The sequence below is a fragment of the Carassius gibelio genome, chromosome A11 (genome assembly GCF_023724105.1).
Source record: "Carassius gibelio isolate Cgi1373 ecotype wild population from Czech Republic chromosome A11, carGib1.2-hapl.c, whole genome shotgun sequence".
Lineage (NCBI taxonomy): Eukaryota > Metazoa > Chordata > Actinopteri > Cypriniformes > Cyprinidae > Carassius > Carassius gibelio.
This window is the reverse complement of record NC_068381.1, coordinates 12,244,748-12,260,263: the sequence shown is the minus strand read 5'-3', so window position 1 is coordinate 12,260,263 and position 15,516 is coordinate 12,244,748. Positions and strand designations below refer to the sequence as shown.

At 39.3% G+C, this 15,516-nt stretch overlaps 1 protein-coding gene across 1 annotated transcript in view; it reads left to right on the top strand.

Moving 5' to 3' along the window:
• Window positions 1-15,516, top strand: part of LOC128022380 (forkhead box protein P4) — a 118,332-nt gene that overhangs the window by 46,941 nt on the left and 55,875 nt on the right. The window contains exon 3 of the mRNA XM_052609876.1: window positions 12,604-12,693. Coding sequence (XP_052465836.1) covers window positions 12,604-12,693 — 90 coding nt within the window. The remainder of the gene's footprint in view (window positions 1-12,603; window positions 12,694-15,516) is intronic.

The window sequence follows — 15,516 nt, the reverse complement described above, 5'->3', positions numbered from 1 at the left end:
TGCTGGTTTCCTGTAGTACTATTGAAAGCTGGCCTGGCTTTGAGCTCCTTACACGGTTAAGAAAGCATTTGAGAGGACATTTCTTTGCTTGTTTTGTTGTGTTCCCTCAGTGCTCACAGAATGAAGAATATATGCTCTTGGAAAAGGCAATTTAGTCACTTCTCTGATAAATAATGATTTTGATCTCATAAAAGTTATTTCGTTTGCCGCACATGTTGCTGTCTAGCATGCACATTTCTATAAGTAAAGGTTTGTACAAAGTGTGATGCATTTCACATGTGCTCAGAAATACTTCATATTCTTCATCTAATGATTTTTTCACACGTCCAATCCTAATTCAAGAATGTGGGAATGTCATATTTATGAGAGGATAATAAAACTAATTTATGGCTTTTCCGAGGAAACCTTTGAGAGGGCTAAAGAGGGCCATCGTTAGTGTGCATTAACATTCGTGTGTGTGCTGGTATGCTTCTCTCTGTGTGTGTGGAGTCATTTTAGCCAGCTGAAGTTACATTAAGAGCAGTTGTGGCAACACACAGTCGTCTCTTCCTGTGTCTATCCAGTGCGTCTGTCTATTCAGAGCATCTCAGAAGGACTGCCAGCACAGCTGGGCTCAGATCAGTTCCAAACACACAGCCAGACCACAGTAGCACTGTCACCCAACACAGATCACATTTACAATAATGACTCACAAACTCATATGGGAATAATTGTGACAACAAGATTTGTTTTCTGTTAATGGGTTGGTTGAAAGAATAAAAGTAGTACTTTTTTGTTTTTCTATATTTGTACATTAATTTTTTTTGTAATTTATTTGAATACAATTGTTTTTTTTTTTTTGTTTTTTTTTTTCAATTAAAATTAATTTTTAATTATTGTTTTGGTTGTTTTTGTGGTAATTTCTGCTGAGATTTGCATACAAAGATTTGATGGTTAAAAATGCATACATTCTGTAAATATTAGAAAAAATATTTAAAAAAATGAAATCAATTGATGTGATTTGTATGTTTGCGTAGGATCCTCATACATGAAATTTTTATTTAAAATTTTTCTCATATTTTCGTCCTCTGACTCACAAGCCATTTTTTTTTTTTTTTTGCCAAACATGCTCAAACATAATAGAGTTGCACCAACAAACACTCACGTCCCACTGTCTTAATGTGGTACCACAAAGCCACCTTTTATTTCATGCCTGTAATTTCCATGGCCTGGGCTGTTCATAGGCAATGCTTGAAGCACATCAAGCATTGACCTTCTTCTAGTCACCATGGTGATTATGAAAGTTTTTCAGCTGGATACTAATGTGTAGGTATTTGGAGGTATAACTCCCTCAGAGCTGATTGACAAACCACTGGGGAGTTAGGGAGGAGAGCAGAGAAGGAAGGAAAAGGACAGGGACTGAAAAAAAGAGGACGGGAGAATGGATTTAGTGATTCGGAGAGAGCCTTGAGGAGTGGGAAGGATAGATTTAGGTAATAGTTGAAGTGGAGAGGAATTGAGGAAGGATGGAGAGAATTAGGGGCAGAAGGAGGTGGAGGAGGGTGCCAAGGGAGTGAATTTTAGTTTAGAAACTTAGTGCGGCAGAGGGAGGGCTTCTTTTAGCCTGAGTACACTTCCTACTGGACTCCACGTCAGGAAACAGCAGTCATTAATGACACTAATTGGCATGTGTTTTTGCTGTCTCAGCTTTAATCAGCATGAGGTGGAAAGAGAGTAAACTGTCAAAGATTGGGGGCATTTCTAACTTTCTTAAAGGAAAAGTTCCTCCAGAAATTGAAACAGTACATCGCTGCAAACCCCAATAATTTTATTTTCTTACATAAAACAGAAAATCAGCTATTTTGTAGAACCTTCAAGGGTTTTTTTTTTTTTCTCAAAAAGACTACTTTAGTAGTCAAACCTTGAGGGAGCATTCAATAAGAAAAACATTAAATTAAGCGAATTAAATGACAGTTTAATTTGGAGTTTATTAGTTTGCATGAATCTGCAGATCAAATGTCAATAAGAAATTTTACAAACAATTTCTATTTCAAATAAATGCTGTTTATGACTCTTTCCACAAAAATGTTAAGCATGTTTCAACATTAATAATAATAAGAAATGGTTCTTGCGCACCAAATCTGCATATTATAATGATTTCTGAAGGATCATGTGACACTGGAGACTGGAGTAATGATGCTGAAAAGTCAGCTTTACCATCACATAAATAAATTTCATTTTTAATTACGTTAAAATAGAAAAGAGTTATTTTTTATTTTAATTAATATTTCACAATATAAGTGTGCTACTATTTAATATGTATTTTTTATCAAATAAATGCAGCCATAGTGAGCGCTTCTAAAAGCAGATAATAGGTTTATGTTAGAAGTAGCTTGAAATTTCAGTCATTATTGACTGGGAATCTTCCACATTTACAAACCAAACATGACAAATTAAAATATGCAAATGAGCCATATGGCTTTTTTTCAGGAGCTCCTGGTCAAAATATGTTTTCTTTTTATGATTAACAGCAGCTTGGACATTCTTGACAATATCTTATTTTTTGTTTTACAGAAAGTCATATGGTTTTGAAACAGGTGAACTATTCCTTTAACCGCGGTGACCCACACACTCACACACACACTTATGTACTTACTAAGCCCAATTTCCTTGCCTTCAATGCCCACTTAGAACTCTGTATTGTGCTGTGTAATGCAGAGGCCTAACCTTACGCCATCCCAGAAGCCCCCGCTCTGTGCTCGGCTTAAGAGACCCCTCTGCTCTCCATCTCTGTCCTCCCAACGGCCCTCTCCAGGCTCCAAAAAATGGAGAACCCCCAGGGGAAACAAAAAGAAGATGAAGAAAAAAGCTAAAGAAATATGCACAGTGCCGCTCTCAAAGTTGTTGCCCTGGTAACTGGTGAGGGCGAGGGACTGCAAACAATGAAGCCAGATCCCTTTTTAAGTGTTGCTAATTAGCTTGCCTCCGCTTGCTCTTTGTGTTTGCCATCTTAAAAAGAGACTAAAGTCAACAGGGAAAGGCGTTGGGGAAGAGAACACAGAATGCTGGTTTCTATTTTTCTTCTCCTTAATAGCCATGGATGGAGATAGAAGGGAGATGAAAGCTGCTTTCTGCCGAGTGACGTGGATTGATGATATAGATTGATGCAAGTGATGTAATTAAATATTGATGAAGAAGACGTGAAATCTGCAGCTGGTTCAGTTTTGTTGAAGGTTTGCTGAAAGAAAGTGTGTTTGCTTCGTCGTATTTACTTGGTGCATCTTTATAGGACATTTTGAGTTTTGGGAGAGGACACTCCAGTAGCTGCTTCTCTTTCGCCCATGGTATTTGTGCTTAAAGACATGAGATGTGGGCTCATAGCACACGGTTTTCTCTCTGTATACATTTATCTCTCTTTACACGTCTTCAAATCTCCCCACTCCTGTTCAAACACAGGGTAGAAACTTTCCCTATGCTGTATATTCTTTTTGGTCATTTTCAGAAGATCAGTATTGCTTGAACCATTACCAGGTGTAAAGTTAAAATCAAACTAAAAACCCAAACTTTCTTCTCCAAGCGAACAGTTTTGAGTGCTCCTCTTTTTAAACAATACACTGTGTGTGTCTTTTTTACTAGCGAACTTTTGGCAACATCCCGAGTGCATATTATTAATTTTTTTCTTTATTAATAAAAACAAAGAAATGTGTTCCATATGTCTTGGTTTGGATGGGAAGCCCTGCTGCCAGTTAATGCTGTCCTCACCATGGAGACCAGGTCAGTCTGTTTAGCATGTGTTTGTAGGAGGATGGTTTTGGACGGTGTCCCATTGAGCTAGGTCACTCATGCCGTGACTCACATCGCACCCCAACACCTTCGTATTGCCCTGAATCGTCCCTGCAGACTCGCTCCGAGATCTTGAAAAGCTCTTAAATACGACAAGACCTTGAAAGTCCATTTTTGCTTATTAGTTTTTGCAGTGCGCACAGCAGAGAGAGGTTGAAACCCTATCAAAAAGAACTTTGTTTGGCTGCCAGAAGGGCGGTGTTAAGAAAACCGCAGCAAAACTGCCGTGCAATTGCCATCAATTAGCCGGCTGTGCGGCTGCCGAGGCTGGAGGATTTCGAGACGACCCGTATCCTGAACTCTCCAAGCTCTCTCTCTCTTTCTCTCTCTCCGAGCTGTCTCAACGTTGAACTCTCACTAATGCTGTGGTCCTCAGCACTACAAAGTGAGCTCACGGTGCCAACAACGAGGTAATGATGCCCAGAGAGCCCAACCATAGATGGATTACACATCCTCTTTTGCTCTTTCAGTATGGGACATGGGGATAGGTTACTGCCAAGAGAGACACCAGGTACATATGAGCTCATTCGAGCCTCTTTCACCGTTCGCCTTTTCCTAATGAGTTCAACAGCCTTGCAGTCCTTGCAATCTTTTTCACAGTTTTCAAAAACAAAATCTCCCTGACATCTGAAACGCTGCTGCTGCTATAGTGTTGCAGCTCATATTTACTTTTTGCTTTTTTTTGCTTTTTTCCCCAGCAGGCTTTTTGTTTTAACATTTTGGGGGAGTTAGAGGTGAGCAACGCACATCTGGAAAGCAGCAGAAGCAGCAAGTTTCAAAAAGGTCCCTTTTGTGAAAAATAGGATTTGAAAAAAAAAATAAAGCGGTCAGGGTTTTCAAACATTACAGCATATTTTGAAATTTTTTCCTCCCTTAGTTTTATTTTTTTATTGCCTTGGCTCGAATTCCCCCTTTCCTCATTTTAATGGCTGATGGGAGTCTGCTGTAGCCGTTTAAATTTTAAGGTTTCGCCGTAGCCTTTCTAATGCGGAAACATTACATTAAATGGCAGAAAGGGACAGCGGCAGATGTTTTTAGATAATTTCGCCTTTAAATAATTCACTCAATTTTGCCATTTTCAGATGCGTGTTCTAATGGATGTGAACAAAAACAAATGTGACGAGTGACTGCGAACCACACGATGGAACAGGAAGTGACAAATTAAATTCGAACTTGGGCCAAAATGGCACGAGGTGGGGAAGAAAAGGAGAGAAATATGGTTAGAAGTGCAGTTTATTTGTAACCCACCATGAAATTGGACAGCTCTGCAGGCTATGACAGTAATGAGTCATGGGGACCAAGTTAAGACCTACGATCCCGTCGAACAACACACACCTCGTCCCGTAGCCCGGGGGGGACAGCTGCTAACAGGCCCAGTATGTAGACAAAGCTCATTTGGTCGCCAGCTGTGTCAGAGCGTTCCAGCATTAAAATAGAGTAAGTCTGGTTCTCTGGCAAACAATAATTCATCCTTTAGTGATTATCGGTGCAGATAGTCTCTCTGGAAAATTACGTTTATATTGGCCTGGCCAACACTCCATAAGCAACAGTGCGTAAATCTTTCAATTGTGTGGACAAACAGATCTGCGGTGGCAGATTCCTCTGACAGTTGACAGTGATGCATTTGATACATTACAAGCTGCCGCTACTGAAAGCCATGCTTCACGTAAATATGCCATTCAGATACAAAGCAATCCCACAAGTTGTCACACTCGTAAGAAATAAAGCGGCTACCGTCAGAAGTGGCGAAAGGAAAGAAGCGGGTGCATTGTGCGCATGTAGTTACTCAGAGTTTGAAGAGGTTGTACTAGCAGGTATGATTACTTTTGCCAAATCCCTCACATGAGTGATGTTTTGGATGCCGGCTTGTATTACATCTGTGAAACTTTTCTTTCATCTCACCCCTCTCTTCTTCTGTTTCTCTTATCCAACGCAAGCAGAAACAGAAACAGCCCAAGTCTTCATTTTAGACACATTACAAGGAGAAAGCTGAACTTCCTAATTCCAGATGGATCAAGCCTGAACCTCAGAAGAAGCAGCTTTTGGAATAGCTTTACTTTTCCTTTAAGGTTGAATGGCACCGGTTGGGGGAAAAAAAGGGTGTCTTTGTCTTCCTTCGCTCCGCTCCTGATTCGGAGGTGGCTATCATGCAGAGTGCATGCTGAACAAAAGCACCCAAGTGTAACGAGTCTCCCCTGTTTGTACTGCTAAAAGAAGGTTAAGTTCAGTTCTTTTTTTCCCCTGGTGCAACGCGGGATGTTTTTTTCCCCCTAAACTTTACCATTCCAGTCTCGCTTTTAACACTATTGATGTTGAGTAAGGGGAAAATAAGCTTTGGCAAGTTATTTATGAACTGCCATTTTCTAAATTGGAAATATATTCAGTCTTCATACCCTTAAAATAGTTTTTTTTTTGTGTGTGTGTGTGGCATGTTTAGGTTTGTTTGTAGAGCGTCTGACCACATCTGTCTGTGCTTGTGGTTGTAGTATGAGGTAGGTAACATTACTTACATGAAGAGAACACCCTGTTGCTTTCCTAAACAGTCTGAACAAATTACAGAGTACATCTGAAATAGAAATTATTATATTATAGAAATCTGACATCACCTATTTGCGTTTAGTCAAACAATTTTGCCACAAGGTGCTGAGACACTCATATTTGTTAAGTTATATTATTTATTTTTTGCTTATAATAAAGCAAAGTAAAGAATCATCTTTTTTATATATTTAGTTGTTTCTCCTAATCCATAGAGACATGGAAAGCTCAGAATTGTCTCATACTGTGCTCAAATTTGTCAATTTGAGTTTTAATATAAAAATTTCCCATAATTTAGTTATCATTCTATTGCTTTAGTGTATATCAAAAAAGATCTAATTTGTCAGATTTATCCTAAAGATTTTTATTAGAGGTAATGTTTTATATTTAGGTGAAAGTCAACTCCATGAGGTCTCCTGAGCTTTGTAAAACTGGTTAGGACAAAAACATTGTTGTGTCAAGTCGCAATGTGTGACATAATTCCTCAAAGCAGCTTTGAGTGCGGGTAAATATGCCATTTGGCAGTAGAAGCCAGAGTGTAAGTGGAGCTTGTTGACAGGGGTTTATTTAAGAAGGAATTAAAAATGCTGCACTGGGGCCCTGAGGGAGGCCATCACTGTTACTTCATTGACCTCTTCTAAAAGGGTCCTCACTTGCTAACTATAAATAACTGCACATCATATCTAACTCTGACTGGAGATCAGCACAGAGCTGGGGGTTTGATTGGTTGAGTGTGACCAGCAGCAAGATCTGTTTCATAAAGTTGATGTACAGTAGATGGGCCAAAAATAAAGACAAATTTATTTGAATTAAGATCTCAAATAAATGCAGTGAGTTTACATAAAATGCAATGAGATTAATCAGACAACAAAAGAAACCATTTCTAAGAAAAAGACTTTAGTTAGAGTCTCAGTAATCTTGCAATCTCATCTAAAGTTTTAGAAAAGGACAATGTCTTAGACTGTGTTCTGATTTCAGTAAGAACTTTTTAATATGTAATTTGTTTCTCCTAGACAGCAATAAGATTAAATGGGCAACTATTTGATTTATATTTATTTATATATTTAGTTGAGTGTAGTTTCGTGGAATAGTTTTTAGTATTTATATTATTTTTACCGTTTTAAGAAAAATACATTATACAAAAAAAATACAAATAAAGGATTGCACTTTGTTTCGTACTTCCCGCCTCTTTCTACCCTAATCGGCATCAGTATCGCCTGAGCTTCTCCCAGCATACAGTGGCAGCCTCAGTCTGTCTCCACCTCTGGATCCGCCAACTCCAGTAACATGATTCCCTCTGACCCTTTGTGCCACCCTGGCCCCCCTACCCCTCTGCCGCCATCCACCCTCCCACAGCCATGGATGGCCCACCGTGGGCTCTGTTTTTCTACGGGGGTGGTTGCGGGGGGACGTTCCAGGCGTCAACAATGGTTCTCTGTCAGCGATGATGGATCATTCCAGCATATGGTGCCCACCTGTCCGCCGAGGAGCCGACTTCACTGTTTAGATTTACAGGAGAGAGAGAAAAAGCGAGTGAGCGCCCCGCGTTCTGCCCTCTCCCTCATTCTCACTCCCACAAACACAGGCGGATTAGGGCTCCGATTCATCACCTCCCAGTCGTGTTTACTTAAGCAACCTGAGCGTAATGAATAAAAGCTGGGACATCTAGGAAAGAGGTGCGCAATCACCCTTGTTTGTGTGTTTAACCGTGTTGTTTTGGAATGTCTGTCCTAAAGCCGCTCAAAAATTTAATCGGCCGTATTATTATTGGACTCAGGCACATCTGCGCGCACGGACGTGACTGTCACAACTTTTTTAGAACGAGAGCGAGTCGTACTATGGGCGTATGCCAAAACGAATTCTTCCCTGGTATTTTCCCATAATGGACCCTCACCTTGAGGGCCCCCTCCTTCCCTCTCTCCTACAAAAAGAAAAGAAACTCAGTTGTCAGCCATTTTTTTTTTGAAACCCCTTAAAGAGGGGAGGGTGAGAGCCACGAGAAAAAAGGAAAAGAAAGAGGGGGAAAAGATGGAAGAAGAAGGAGCCCCCATCCCCCCCCCAAATCTCCCTACACCCACCCTCTGACCACCCTACACCCTCCAGCCCACACCCCCACGACCCTGCTGAATTAAAAAATGCTCTGTTATTAAAGGCGATGTCAGGAGTGTTGATTTACGGGGGGGCTGATGACAAGTCAGAAGAACTCACACACTGTGCTGCTAAGGCCTCCAAGCTGGGCTCTGACCTCTTCACCCTCCCCTTCCCCTCTCTCTCTCTCTCTCTCTCTCTCTCTCTCTGGCTCGTCCGACCGCCCGCCCTGCACTGCAATAAAACCTGTCTAACTAAACAGCACAATGGAACTGTTGTTGGACCCGGCCAGCCACGGCCTCCCTCATATTTTCTTTAAAGGTGCAGCGCTCACCAGCGAATGCCACAAGGCTTTGGGAGAGAGATGGGAGAGAGAGATAAGATGAAAGTAGGTAAGCGAGAAGAAAAGAGCAACTCGTGTCCCTGTTTGAAATCTGGATGTATTTTTTGCTCCCTGCTCAGATGTATGTATGGAAGTTATAAAGCGTTTTTTCCCCCCTGTTTGTACTCCAAATCTTTTTTTAACCTCCACTGTTCGTGAAAGCAATAAAATTGGCAAGTCAGACTCAATAGATTCTCCAGCCACAGAACAGAGCCTCTCTCCTGGTGCTCAGAGAGACTCACCGACCCCAGACGCTCTCATTTTGGGCCCATTTAGTGCCGCCAGCCTCCGGTGCCACTGCTGAGCTCAGTGCATCATGATTAAGAACAGCCTGACCACTTGTTCATCACTAGATATTGTGCCTTCTCCTTAAATGATTAGCTCACCCCAAAACAATTTTTTCTCTTCCACATTTCATTCCAAACTCATATTACTTTTTTTAGTGCAGCACAAAATGAGATCTTAAGCAGGAAAACTGAGCAGCTTATTTCCATACAACCAAAAGAAGGAGCTAAATAAATGAATTAAAAATAAAAGGGAAACTAATTCATATAAAATAATAAAAATGTTACATACAACTACATAATATTTCAAATCTGTGACTTTCCTTATTTTCTTTATTGTTCTATGTATTTATTTATATATATATATATATATATATATATATATATATATATATATATATATATATATATATATATATATAAATATAAAAAAAATTGAGCAGCACAAAATGAGATTTTAGATCATGTCTGAGCAGCTTTTTTTCCACAAAAAAAGTGTTTTTTATTGGTATAAATAAAAAAGCACAATCACAAAAGCATAGACTTTCACATACACTATATGTAGTACAGTATATTCCAAGTCTTCTAAAGCCATTTGATAAATTACCATTTTATGGACGGCTTTCATGTTACTTATGTTTTATTTATTTATTTTATTGTTTTTAAAACACCACCATATACTTTGGTGGTTATTTTTTGCCATAGTTTTTGATAATATGGAAAAGAGCTGCTTGGACATTCTGCTTGGCAGGGCAATTTTGTCTTTGATAAGAAAAATAAATATATATGGCTGATTTTGATGGTGAGAAAATCATAATGAAATGTACATTTATAGGTAAATTATTCCTTTTAAGATAAAAAAAAAATAATAATAATAGTCCAAGAGAGTGAGCTTGAGATGAAGCTAATGTGGTTTTAGCCTAATAGTTAAGGCTGGACTGAAAACACAAATTTAGGGGTGGTCCTATTTAGGGGTGACCCAGTCACTGCCAAATTACTGATATCACAATCTATTACTATATAACCCCTGAGCAAGGCACTTAACCTCTGCTCATTCCAGAAGGGGCTGTGCATTAATTTAATGCATTGTAAATTGTTTTGGATTGAATGTGTGCACTAAATGGCTACCATTTAATCCAAATAATAGTGGCATTTATGAAAATCAAAGAAGAGTTTAATAAAGTGGTAATCAGTGCAGCAGCTTTGACCAATTGTTTATCATTGTTGCCAGACAACCATCTGGTCCAAGTTGTCTCTGTGCATGTGTGTGTGTGTGCACGTCTGTAAGAAGTAATTCACACCACATGCCATCAGTAGAGTGTGTATTCTCAAAGCTAGTCATAGCTGGGAGGTGCTGCCGGTCACTTTAGCTTATCCAGCCCTCCGCTGAGGTCATGAGCGCAGATGGAGGGGGGTTGGAGGGGTTCCTGCAAGCATGTGTGTGTGTGTGCGCACAGCGCTCAATTGCGACCTCAGCAAAAGTAGCAAGTGCTCTTGATGCAGATGGTTTTCATCACACCGACCGCTGCATGCTCTCTTTCTCTCATGTGCCGATTGTACAGGGGGCCTCTCGCCTTTTTTGCCCCCCCTTTTTCTCTAAAACCACCACCACCCCCTCTACAATAAAAAAGACAGAGGTGTATCTCTTTTAAATGGATTGGCACCATTTAGTTAGAGGGTCCTGGACTGCGCTTTGAAATACATCCTCCCACACATTTAGCCAGTGAGTACTTCTGCAATTGATATAATGGCTATAAGCACTAACAGTCTATTACTGATATCAGATCAGTGCTAAATGGCCATGTTTTAATGGGATAATTCACCCAAAAACTCCTATGACTTGCTGTCTTCTGGAATATTCACACTGCTTTTCCCTTTACAACGATATCATAGATTGACCAGCCATCGTCAAGCTCCAAAAAAAAAAAAAAAACTAAAGAATGCTTTGACTTATGATGGCACTTTTTTACAACCTTTTTAAGCCCTAAAATCTCATTTGTGCATAGGTTTGACACCAAATACCACAGATTAAATTTGGGGACGGTAAGATGTAAAAAAAAAAAAATTATAATAATAAATTAAGTGATTTAAGGTATGAGTGCCAATAATAATAATAATAATAATAATAATAATTATTATTATTATTATTATTATTATTATTATTATTATTATTATTATTATTATTATTATTAATCATTTGTGCAATGTTTTCTATTTTAATATATGTGACCCTGGACCACAAAACCAGTCTTAAGTGTACATTTATCAAAAATGAAATCTGAAAGCTGAATAAATAAGCTTTCCATTGATGTTTGGTTTATTAGGATTTGGCCTAATAATATTTGGCCGAGATAAAACTATTTGAATATCTGGAATCTGAGGGTGCCAAAAACAGAATACCTTTGAAGTTGTCCAAATTAATTTTTTGGCTATTGCAAAAAAAATATACCCCAGTGACTTAAAACTGGTTTTGTGGTCCAGGGTCACATATTTTAATAAGTAATATATTCCTGTAATGGCAATGATGATTTTTCAGTAAAAAACTACTTACTTTTTTTTTCTTTTTGTTCATCACACAAAGCTGTGTCTGACTTGAAAAGACTTTGAATATACTGTTTGAGTTGTATGGGCCACTTTTAAGGTGAAATATCCTGACACGGGGATAAGTAAATAATGACACTGGGCATTTCTGGGTGAATTATCCCTTTAATGACAGTGAATGTTAAACCATATAGATTTGCCTTCAAAGTGAGTTTACAGCTGGGTGAACTATTACAGCTGGCTTAAAATGTCTAAAACTTGAATAGTTTACAGTCTAGGACTTTTTTTTAGGTTAGCATATGCATTAGAGTATGACTCTAAGGATTTATGTTCGGTGTCAGGTCTTTTTATTTTATCTTTTTTTTTTTTTTTTTTTTAGAGGGCTTTTCACCCCCTCCATCTTTTCATAAATCAATATTTACTATGTAACCTTCCTCTCTCTCTTCAGAGCCAGGAAGCAAATGTGCATCCTGATGGTGCTCTTCAAAAAGCTGTTTGCCCGCTGATTTACTGTTGCAGGGTTTTTTTTTTTTTTTTTGAGCGGCACATTTTGCAATTGGACCAAAGATCATGTGCGGGTGCAGTCTAAAAAAAAATACTGCCGTCATTTCTTCGTTTCTTCGTAGGGTAGCGAACCATCACCACATGATGTGGGACAGACATCATAGCAGGCAACGCAGTGATGATCTGAGGGAGTGTGAGAGAAAGGAAAAAAGGGTGCGGTAGAGTTACAGAGTTGCATTTTCCCTCATTCTGAAGAGAAAGAAAGGCCCCTGTCTGGTTCTGCATGGGAGGGGCCCCACACACACTCAGACTGGCAAACAGGTGGGGCCCACCAGGCAGCGCTAAGTGAATCCCTCCTGTGATTTTGAGGAAATAAGAGCAGAGTGCAAAGGTGTTGTGTATGTGTGGTGCTCACTGCTGTGTTGTCTCTGTTTCTCGTGTCCACAGGCCCTCCAGGCAGCACGCCAGTTCATCCTCCAGCAGGCCACAGGACTCAACTCCCCCAGCAGCAACGAGGTCAAACAGAGCCCCGTGCAGGTATGAGTGCCACACACTCACACAAACACATATAAGGATTCACAAGCATAGAAACAGATGGAAGCATATGCATAGATAAATCAAGTTTCTGTCCTTTTATTTTCAGCCATCATCACCCAGCCCTATTTATCATCATGTCTTATTTTCTCAGATCTTTGTCTGTTAAAGTTCTGAATCTGGTTGTCTCCCATCCCCACTTTGTGCTATATTAAAGACTAGAGTCATAAATGTGGCTCTTTGTAGTGAAGCGCTGAACAATGGCACTACTTTAAACTCAAACTTCATTTCTCATTGGGCAGGAAGTTAAACTTGAATACACATTCCTGTAGCATATGATCCCATCGACACACTCACATATGCACAGACACACAGGAATCTAGAGAATAAATGGAAAGTTGATATCCATTTTTTTCACTTTATATAACCTATCCCAGGTTCAGGCCTATCAATTCCAAATACTAAGTTTATTAGAATGTTTTATGTATATATATATATATATATATATATATATATATATATATATATATATATATATATATATATTTTGCATGCGGGTTGGTAATGTTTTATCACGGTGTGTCTTCATGCCTGCCATGTTGAATTGGGGCAGTGGTTGTAACTGCCTGCTTTAGCACAGCTGTCAAATATGACAAGACCCAGTCACGTTTACACCAGAGTAAAGCTTTGCTATCACAGTCATATAACATGCTTCTTCCTATATGAACACTGTTGTGAGACTAACACAGACTGGCACATAGGTACAGATTAGGGTGCCTTATAGAGATGGAGGAGAAAGTAAGATGAGCAAGGCAACCCCTAATAACAAGCAGGAAAAGAGGTGGATGCAGTCAATACAAGCATGGAGGTGAAAAGTAGAGAGTGCAAGTGAATGAACGAGTGAAGGGGTGTGTGAGAGCCGCCCAGAGTTTTTCAAATCATCAATAATCCAGGAGGATGACAGTTTAAATGACCGTGTTGAGAGGTTTTCCCTTCAGGGTAATTAACATTATCAAGGAACAGCAGGTTACCTCGTTAGTGGCTCACTCGTTTAATTAACAAACCACATTAATTAGATTGAACCCTGGGCTGAAGTTTGCTTCAGGCCCTGTCCACACGGAAACGCGTTTCGCTGTATACTCATAAATTTTGTAGCGTATAAGCATTTCGTCCATATGGATCTGGCGTTTTGAGAGAGTGAAACCGATATTTTTTTTTAACTTGGTTCCAGAGAGGATAAATCTGAAAACGCCAACATTTGTCTGGTAATCAAATCCTTATCTTTTTTTTAATGATGATGTCAACACCCCTAATCAGACACCGCTATGTCACATAATGGAAACAAGAACACGAACAAACACTGAACGATTTTCTTATTATTACCGTATTTTCGGACTATAAGTCGCACCTGAGTATAAGTCGCATCAGTCCAAAAATACGTCATGATGAGGAAAAAAACATATATAAGTCGCACTGGACTATAAGTCGCATTTTTTTAGAACCAAACACCAAGAGAAAACATTACCGTCTACAGCCAAGAGAGGGTGCTTTATGCTGCTCAGCGTAGACTACAGGAGCACTGAGCAGCATAGAGCGCCCTCTCGCGGCTGGAGATGGTAATGATTTCTATTGGTTCATTTCTCTTGGTTCATTTCTCTCGGTTCATGTCAAATTAATTTTGATAAATAAGTCGCTCCTGACTATAAGTCGCAGGACCAGCCAAACTATGAAAAAAAGTGTGACTTATAGTCCGGAAAATACGGTAACTAACATTAACACAGATTGATAAATGTATTGTTCCATGTTCGTTTGTATATCGCGCGCAAGATTTATGCGCATAGTTCAAGTCTTCTCCGTTTTTAGTGTTTACAGCGCCACATACTGGTCTTGCATGTATACAACATGGTTTTGTGCCAGTTTGTGTAGACCTTGTATATGCAGATTTCTTGAGATGAGGGAAAACAAGATTGGATAGGGAAAACTCTGGCTTGTTGAAAAGTCAAAAAGAGATAAATCAATGGAACATTTTTTTAAGACTCCATTTTTTCACAAGTTACTTTTTTGTCTAAGAGACTTGTGGTATTAATTTTATTTCACTTTTTTGAAGGAAAGGGAAAACAATAAAAGACTTGCACTGAAAGGGGCTCTAAACATCTAGGGATCAGAATAACATGGAGACGAGTGTATTTTGGTGAAGTTTTGCACAAGAGCAAATCACGTTTTCTCTCTAAAGGGAGTTACAGAGCATATAGAGAAGTGTATTCTCAGACTGGATGTTATAAGGCAGTGTTCACATACAAACCATAATATGATGTGTTCTCATGAACTCTGTAGTCTGATCCACTGACCTCGACCCATGACCCTCAGTAGAGCCGCAGGTGAGGCTTTTTATTTGGGCTTCTAGGGAAGTCTTTCCCATATCAGCACAAGGCCACCCTAAATATTGATAAAGGTGAGCCCTGAGATTCTGCTTTGTAGTATCACTTCCTCGTCCACTGCTTCAGGGCATCAACCGTCAAACCTTCCCTGCCACGGTCTCTGTACATTCCTAGTTTTTCTGTTGGGTTTAAGGGACCGCAAACCACCCCTTGTTTGTATCACTGTGGAGCATTTCCATTACTCTTGACTCTGGAACAAGAAAAATGTCTGGTGTATAGATTTATGAGTCATGTTGGAGAACTAGATTTTTTTGTAGTGACGCGTCATACCATTTACCCTTTTGTAAAAGTTGAATCAGCTGATTATTGCTGTTATTTCACCTCTCCTTTAACTCTCAGGGTCTTATTTCAGAGTTTTATTTTTTATTTCTTTTATATTTTTTTTATG